The 8,900-nt window shown below is 35.6% G+C and overlaps 1 protein-coding gene across 8 annotated transcripts; it reads right to left on the bottom strand.

Moving 5' to 3' along the window:
• Nucleotides 1–4,069: 4,069 nt before the first annotated feature.
• On the bottom strand, nucleotides 4,070–8,618 carry LOC7464411 (uncharacterized). 8 transcript variants are annotated; one of them, XR_002977707.2, is made up of 10 exons: nucleotides 7,976–8,618; nucleotides 7,680–7,892; nucleotides 7,374–7,574; nucleotides 6,976–7,083; nucleotides 6,732–6,869; nucleotides 6,371–6,622; nucleotides 5,450–5,770; nucleotides 5,181–5,361; nucleotides 4,947–5,029; nucleotides 4,070–4,467 (listed from the first exon to the last, which is right to left on the bottom strand). XR_002977707.2 is itself a non-coding variant. In XM_024584901.2 (9 exons), exons 1-8 carry the CDS (start codon nucleotides 8,513–8,515, stop codon nucleotides 5,194–5,196), a joined length of 1,941 nt encoding a protein of 646 aa, XP_024440669.1. In that variant the 5' UTR covers nucleotides 8,516–8,618; the 3' UTR covers nucleotides 4,493–5,029; nucleotides 5,181–5,193. The 8 variants fall into 8 exon arrangements, 4 of the variants coding, with proteins under 4 accessions (XP_024440669.1, XP_002320613.2, XP_024440670.1 ...); XR_002977706.2 differs by having other exon boundaries at nucleotides 4,947–5,024; XR_002977709.2 differs by having other exon boundaries at nucleotides 5,189–5,361.
• Between the last annotated feature and the right edge of the window lie 282 nt (nucleotides 8,619–8,900).

Below are 8,900 nucleotides of genomic sequence, written 5' to 3'. Positions count from 1 at the left end.
CAATGCAAGGTTCAGGTCATAGGTCGAGAGGGTCAACTCAGCTGGCCCAAAATTTTTATTTTTTTTTTCAAAACAATTAATGGGTTTTTTACCCATGTTTTAACCTGAGTTGACTTGAGTTTTTTATTGAGCTAAGGCAAGTCAATCATTCCTCTATTTTTTCTTAAACTTGAGCTTATTCAAGCCCTAGATCAAATCATCAAATTAGTCCAGGTTTTATTACTAGGATTATTATAATATTATTAATTTCAACACTCGATATAAACTAAAGTAAAAAAATATTGAATTTTTTAAAATATATAAGTTTGATAACAATACATATTAAAGGAAAAATAATTTTTTTCATATTTTATTATGTTTTTTCGACCATTAACAAACAGGATATAGAGACAAACACTTTATTTTGTACATCACTACCAAACATAATTGTCTTAGTCTTATTTTTTGTCTTATCTCCACTGTTTATGTCTCTTCCATCTCAGGACAGTAATCAAACATTATCCTAAAGACACACAAACAAAGGAGAAACTATTGACTACTTTCAAGTAGAAGCAATAACAGCTAGCATCGTCGTTCATTCAAATCAGAGAAAGGAATTTTAGGTTTTTAGCCGCTTAGTTTGTTTATGGGTTAAAAGGTTTTTGAACTTTTAATTTTGCACTAAGTTATTTTTTTTCTCTATTTTTATTTATACTAATTATTATTATTATTATTATTATTATTATTATTACAAAACTAAAAGAGTATTTTTACTCATAGTTATCAAACCCGGCTTGACTTGATGGGTTGACCTAGGACCCGAGTGACTCGGGGTCCTAGCTGGGTATGAAGAAGGTAAAAATCAGGCATGCAATTAGCCCAGTGAATTCTGCTTGACCTGCCTGGCCAACCCGCGACTCGAAAAAACCTAGCAAAGACCCATATTTTTGTATGTCAATATTTTATAACAAACTGAAAATTTTAATCTTTGATCTAATTGACATTCTATTTTTCTTATAAAAACTTCTATAGCATGTCCATGAACATTTCCATGTGAAAAAACAAATTACATTTTTTAACAATCTGAAAAATTAAGTCAATCATATTTTTTGAAAACTATGTGTATGAATCTCTTTATGTGGAACAAAAAGAGGGATAAAAAAGAGAAACAAAATAGTGGTTTTAGTTAAAGAGAGGACAAAAAAAAAATTACAAAAAAATAGTGGTTTTAGTTAAAAGAGGGACAGAAACAAATTATAAATAAAGGCAAAAAATAGGTCGAGAGAGCATAGGCGTTGCCTCGCTCACATAGGAGGCAATCAAATGTTTTTATCACGCTCGGCCCAACCTTATACACACGAGCCTGCCACCATTTCCTTATTGGTTACTAACATATATCAAAGTTCATTATATAAATATTAGAAGAGATTTTTATTTTTCCAGTGTGGGATTGGAAGCCAACTGGTATATATACTTTATGTTTGTGTTTTGTTTTTCAATGTGAGATAAGAAATCTTTTTTGATTTAAATACTTCAACTTAAAAAAAGAACATAAAAAGTGGGATAAAAAACCTTCTGAAATAATCTTTTAAACTTCATTATTTACAATATATATAATCTACATCCACATGGATTATTTCTTAACTTTTTCATATGGGATATTAAAACCTCAAACATTTTTATTATTATTTTCCTGGGTTGACCCAAGTCAATTTATGTGACCTAGGACTCAACCCCTTAGCCTGGTCAACCCCCGGACCGGGTTTCATAACTAAGCTTTTACTATGCATCACCTCAGAAAACACTATTTTTTGCAATAAATATATTTTTTGCCTTTGATTTTTTTTTATTAAAATCTATGTTTTTTCCTCTAATTTCATCATTTAATATTTGGTTTATTAGAGATTGGGTTTCATGATTAGTTGCGACTTGCTTTCTATATGGTTATCTTAGTCTCATGACTCATGTCGTTAGTTTAGCGAGTCAACCTGGTTGACCCAAGTTTTTTGTTTTAATTGATATTTTTTTTCAATTTCATCCTTCAATATTTGGTTGATTAGAAATTAATCTTTATGATTTGTTCAGTTTGTTTTCCATAAGGCTATTTCGGTCTCATAACTTGAACCACGCATTTTGTGGGTTAACCTCGATAGACTTCAACGGTTTTATTGTGTCCTTTTTTAAAATTGATTTGTTTTCTAATTCCATCTTTCCAAAATGAATTTATTGGGAATGAAACTTTATAATTTTTTTCGATTTGATTTGTATGAGGTTATCTCAATCTCATGACTCAGGTCACAAGTTTGGCATGTTAACCCGGGTTTACTTGGGTTATTTTTTTATTTAATTTCTATGAAGTTATCCAGATCTCATGACCTAAGTCATGGGTTTAGCGGGTTAACCCGACTTAACTCGGGTCTTTTTGTGTTCTTTTTTTTTAATTGATTTTTTTTAATTTCATCCTTTAACATTGGGTTGCTTGGGAATTAAGCATCATAATTTGTTTTGATTTGTTTTATATGAGATTATTATGGTGACCCAAATCGTGGATTTAACAAGTTAACCCAGATCGATCCAATAAATTGTCATCGCAATATTTTTTTAAAAAAAAGATATCTTGATTTTTTTTAGTCAAACTATATTCTTAGTGATCTTTTAGGTTGCCTTTGGACCCTTTAAGTTGATCGGGTCAACCCCCACACGATTTAATTTTTTTTCTACTAGAGAAACGTTAGTGTTATAACCTATTTTGGGTTCTTCCCCCAAATTTACTTTTTTCCTTTCAAAAAATAAAAAATAAAAGTAATAATAACAAAAGACTGACAACTAGGCAAAAATATACTGGAAAAGGTTTCAAATATGTAAATGAAACAAGGTGGAGTTTTGGATAAAATTGGGATCCTAACCATACCCTATTGTACCCAAGACTGAAGAGACAATGCAAATCTAAGGTTAAATTAAATGGTTATTGGATGAATTTGTATATAAAAAATTAAGTTCAGGGACTTAATTAGATTTTTAATAGGTCAATTTGATTTAATAATTGGTCGAATTAAAAGTTTAATTATTTTTAAGAATTAATTTGGTGTAAGGACTTAATTATACTTTTAATGGATCAAATTAATTTCTTTAGGGACTTAATTGGTAAAAATTAAGTTTGGGAGTCCAATTTGGGCTTAATCAAGAAAATTGATATTTTAGAGGACCAAACTCAATTTTTACAAAGTCAATTGATTGAAATCAGAGACAAAATTGCAAGAAAATCAAAGTTTAGGATCAATTAATAGTTAAATTGAAGAAATTCATAACCAATTATCTTTTTGTTTGCGATTTCAAGGAAATGAATCGGTAGCTTGTTTGGAATCATGTTCTAAGCAATTTGCCTTGAAAGAGATGACCAAACAATTCAAAAACATGAAAATGGAAAAACTATCACTCAAAATTATGTATTGCGCTATATTTTATATGCATGAATAATAGTTGATAGTAAATCCGCTTGTCATGTACTTGCAAAACATAATCTCTTGGAAATCCAAATCATTACGCTGGATGCGTATAAGGTTTGGTTTTATCTGATCTCGATTGAAATGAGTAAAGACTTCATTTCATTTTTTTAAGGTTTCACTTTTTTAAGGATAGAGACTGGTATCAAGTGATGGCGGAAAGTTCTATTGTTGGCCAAGCATTGGGCTGGTGGCTGGTGCCAGTTTTTGATAAATATGAAGACTCAAAAATCTTGTTCCATGTAACAACATCCTTGTCAGTTTGTAGTAAACTTAGAATTACTGGGAATAAATACTTGTCAGTCAATGGCCATTGACTGGGATGTATCATATGCTAGTTTACTGGGAGCCATTGAATAAGGGGTTCGGTCAAAGGAGGAATCAATCAGGTGCTGTGACAAGACCTTACAGCAACTTCTCTGTTTTGGAGCTGTTGATCTGGCCTCCATGTATACAGGTGTGATGGGGTCGGAATGGTTTGGGTTAGGACTTGGGGTGAACATTTTGTATGAAACGTGCTTTATCTAATCCTTCGTGTTAGTAACTCGAGTTAATCAGTCAAATAAAATAGGATATTGGAGGCTAGCTACGAGAAGTACCATCCATAAAAATAGAATTATCCAGAACGTTTTAATACTGCTTTTTTCTCTTGCAGGTTGGTATACAGCACAAACCTGCTGACTCGAAGATAAAAACCTCTATAATCTTTTCACAAGCTGATTTGCAGTCTTGATTTTCGAATTGGCTTTCAATGGTTTTTGGGTTTGCAGCATTTCGTAGACACACAACTGTTTGCCGTGCTGTCAGGCTCTCGCTTGTCGAGCTTTGAGCATGAGAGCTCCTAACTTGATCATTTCCAAGCCCCGGAGCAATCTTTCCAGATGATAACTAAGATAATCTAAGCAATGCAGGATGATGGCCTCGGTTACTGCTGTTACTGACAAAAGGCTTTTGGAGCCATCAACCGTGCATTGGTGATGTTTAGCTGAGTTGCAAGGAAAACAGAAAAATGAACTTCGTAATATAGAAACATTTTGATATTGCTTCTAGTATCGGTTGAAGACACATGCAATATGATACAAAAGCTACAAAAATATCTAATATGGCAAATATACAAGACTGATTGGTCACTTGTAGACACGAATAAACTGCTCAAGAATCAGAGTATTCTACAAGTTCAATCACCTTAGTTGAAACCATATTTGACTGCCTTAGATTTTGCAGATGCCTCCACAAGCACCCAATTCCTAATATTTTGAACACTCGATGCAAAAGCTACAAAAATAGCCTAAAAATACATAAACCATGGGCAAAGAAAGCAGATCCTCTTCCGGATTCTCACCATTTTTTTCTCTATTTTTATGTTAGAAACTTGTAGAAGCCATGAAAAACCTATTTTGTAGAAGCCAGGTTGTGATTCATGGAATCACTTCCATGAGCATTGCATGAGAGAAATTACGATACCTCTGCATATTCATTGATGTTCACTTCAATGTTTCAGCTTCTGAAATAAAATTCAGGTTGATGTAGAGGCAGACCGGCCTGACCTTGCATGCAAATAAAAAGCATTGAAAATCAATAGAATGACGGAAGTAGCGAAAAGAATTTCCTCAGACATGCCAATCAATTACATTGTCACAACTAAGGAAAAATATTATAAATCCCATAATAGGGAAATGAGTAGCAAATGAAACACACCATCATACTTGGATCATTTTTCTTCATCCTCGGAATCCGACTTTGCAAAAACTGGGTCAGGCTGGGTTTGCGCATATGCTGGAGCAATGTATTTGGGATCTTTTTCCGCAGCATCAGCATACTTCAATATAGCTTCTCGTGGGTCTTCCTCCATCCATGTCTCCTTGATCATTCCCCCTTGCTGTAATGAAATCCAAATGTCAGTTTTTCCTGCTGGCTTCATTAAGAATTAAATAACGATGAGAAAATGGTTAGACGGGAAACATGACCTTAAGAAGATATTGAGTCAATAAGCTTCCTTTACTAGCACCAACTCTTCCACCAAAACCTGGTCCTGTCATTGGAAGTTCAGGTTTGTGGGACTTAAGGGGATCCTTCAATGTTTTCTCTCGCTGACGCTTTCGGCTTGGCTGATCTCTAAACAAGGGTAGTGCATGAGGGTTGTGAATGACGGGCTGCACCTCAAAATCATCCAAAGATTTTTTCCGGGGTGCGGATGCAACACATACAAGAGCTCCTCTCTCACTGAAGGTTGGATCATATAGTACGTGGGTTCCTCCTCGGCTTTTATCTCCAGCTGTTGCAAAGATCTTTAAACAAACAAAGTAGGCAAGGCTTCAGTTTGTATGGATGGGCATGTGTATTAAAAAAAGTGCTACTGAGGGGGGTATGTGTTTTGCGTAAAATATTTTACTAAATTTTCCTGTGTTTGTTATAAACTTTGTTCATTTGTTGAAAAATATTTTAAGTTCATAAAGTTCTTTACGCAAATCAATCAATTCACAATTGTCCAACTATTTCACCACGCCAATACCACCACCACTCTTTTTGTCGTCACTTTCTACACTACTACCTCATCACCACCATCCTCTTTTCACAATTCCATTACCACCATATTTTTCATTTCATTGCTACCAAACATCATAAAATCTTTTCCATGTAAAATGTTTAACCAGAATACCATTTGTAAAATATTTTACACGAAACAAATGCTCCTAGGTTGAGGAAAACTAATGTATCCCTCATTTGCACAAGAATAAATAAATAAACATACAGGCAATGTCTTGGTGCATCCAAGACCACCTTATAGTGACAATAAGAATAAAGCAGCATATATCATATCTTGGTGCATCCAAGACCCCACCTATATTGACAATAAGAATAAAGCAGCATATATCATTTGGTGTTACCTGATTTAGCTTTGGATGCCAAGCACACTGCACAACACTGCTAGTCAGAGAAATACCAACTCTTGAAACAAGTTCAAGTTTTGCCCGGTTGTAAAAGCACAATACACCTCCAGTTTTGCTCTCCCTTTCAAAAGATGTTCCAGTCAAGAAAAGCTGCTCATCAGGACTAAATGCAATATTTGTTTGAGCATAGTTATTTGGAAGATTCTCAAAGACTTTAAGGGCCTCTTTCATTTGCCGCAAATCCCAAACCTAACACATGAAAATATAGATATGAAGAAGGGTGTGATAAGTATCGAGAATAAACATATATTAGTGAAGTGAAAACACAATACTCTCTAAATGAATGTTTCATCACTACCTTCAGTGAACAATCAGAGCTTCTTGAGAGTAAAATTTGTCCATCACTAGAAAATTTGAGGCAAGTGATGTCATCTGAATGACCCTTCTCAACAAAAACATCTGGCCTGCTTCCCCATCCAGGCTTAAGGCTCCATATCTATGAATACAAATTAAGCAACATGTGTGTCAAGAAAAATGAAATAACTGAAGTGAAAGAGGGTTCAATGAAAAAAAGAAGACAACCACAATTCAGAAACACAAACCTGTATAGAACCATCTCCAATGCCGCCGGCAATGCGCTTTCCTTCACGATCCCAAGCACATGTGGTAACTGGAACTCTTCCAGGCCGAGCAAGCTTTGGTTTAATGACCTAGTTAAAATGAACAACTGCAATGTTAGTTTACCTACTTTCATATATTTCCTAGTTGAATGAGAATAACACTTTCAAATATATCACAATTAATGTAACCCATAAGCACACATGGAAACAGAAACATTATAACCCTCCAGTGCACATGCAAAAAAGCATCCTAGGAGCCACTAAAACAGCTTCGTTGACTGTCAAATGAAGTGAAACCAAGTTCCCCAAAACAGAATGGTTGTATGGAACTCATCATAATTTCAAGTAGCAGAATTAAGCAACTTGAAAAAACAGCAAACCTGCTTTTGACTTTTGAAATCATTCACATCCCATATACGTAGTGAACCGTCCTCTGATGATGTTAGAATTGTCTCCTTGGCTTGAGGATGCCACTCCCCGCAAGTCAATCCAGAAATGTGACCCTTTGTATTCTTCAAGTCACGAATGTACATATCCCCCTTGACAAACTCACCTAGTGTAAGCCCATCACGGTCAAATATCTGAGACACAAACAAAAACAAACGAGAGTTCCACAATCCTTGCCGTGGTTCCGATCAAATGGTAATAACCAAAGATACCCACATGAAGAAATAAATAAATCATACCTTAGCTTGAGCAGAACCAGTGACGCATAAAAACCGGTCTGCGGAAGGACTCCAGCTCAAATTACGAACTTGATGGCCTTCAGATGGTTCAAGCTGCCTAAATGATTGTAAACGCGAATTCATCCCTTGAAAATCGTACATTCTAACTGTATAGTCATAACTACCAGAAAGAACTCTAGACCCAGTATGATCTACAGCAAGAGCTGAAACAACCTGACAGACAAACAGTCACTCAAATTAAAATCCCAAGAGCAAAATTTCACCATTTTTTTTTATCAAAACATAACTAGAGTTACCTTAGAGTGGCCTCCAAGTACAATCTCATTACTCGTTGGAATCCGATACAGAAAATCCTCCTCATCCGAATCCGCTGGTTCCGGCGGACGAAGTGGTCCAATCATCACACCATCCTCCTCCTCCTCCTCCTCCTCCTCATCATCATCATCATCAGCAGCAGCAGCCAGTCCCGGCGGAGGCCGCGGAGGCCCCACCATAACTTCCCCATCATCTTCGTCGTCTACACCCCGAGCTTGTGGTCGAGGAGGTCCAATCGAAACATGGGCGACGAATGAATTGGAACCAGTAGGCCGCAGTGGTGGCGGTCCAAGTGAAGGGGTGGGGTTGGAGGATGATTTAGGTGTGGGACGGAGAGAATCGGGCCAGGCTTTAGAAGAGGAGGATTGGGTTTCGGCGTTGGCGGCGGAGGTGGGTGGTGCTTTTCGGATAGTGGTGTTATGGATTTGTTCGAGAGGTGTTTGAGATTTTGATTGTTTGCCGAATGTTAGAGGGAACTGTGCTCTAACTCCGTCGTATATTTCTGCTTCCTCCTCTTCCATCTCTTTTCTTTAATACTATAGTCGTGGTTTTTCCGGAGATTTCTTTTTTCCGGTTTCGTGGATGATTTATAGGGTTTGGTTAAACGCAAGATGTCGTGCCGGTGGCGATACACACACATATATATAGGGGGGACACACAGACACACACGTATAATAAAATAAAATAAAATCAAATCAAATAAACTTATATATTACATCACTTAAGGATAATTATTTTCAATTCAGTTTGGTTTTAACCTATAAAAACAACAAAACTAAAATTTTATAAAATATATAAAAAATCCAAAACCGGTTCCAACCGACCAGTTTTGATTCGGTTTGGTTCGATTCTGTTCAATTTTGGTTCAGTTTGGTTAATTTAATATTAAATACTGAAAATTATATT

Source organism: Populus trichocarpa, chromosome 14 (assembly GCF_000002775.5).
Source record: "Populus trichocarpa isolate Nisqually-1 chromosome 14, P.trichocarpa_v4.1, whole genome shotgun sequence".
Classification (NCBI taxonomy): domain Eukaryota; kingdom Viridiplantae; phylum Streptophyta; class Magnoliopsida; order Malpighiales; family Salicaceae; genus Populus; species Populus trichocarpa.
The sequence above is the reverse complement of the archived record's forward strand: the minus strand, read 5'-3'. Positions and strand labels throughout refer to the sequence as shown.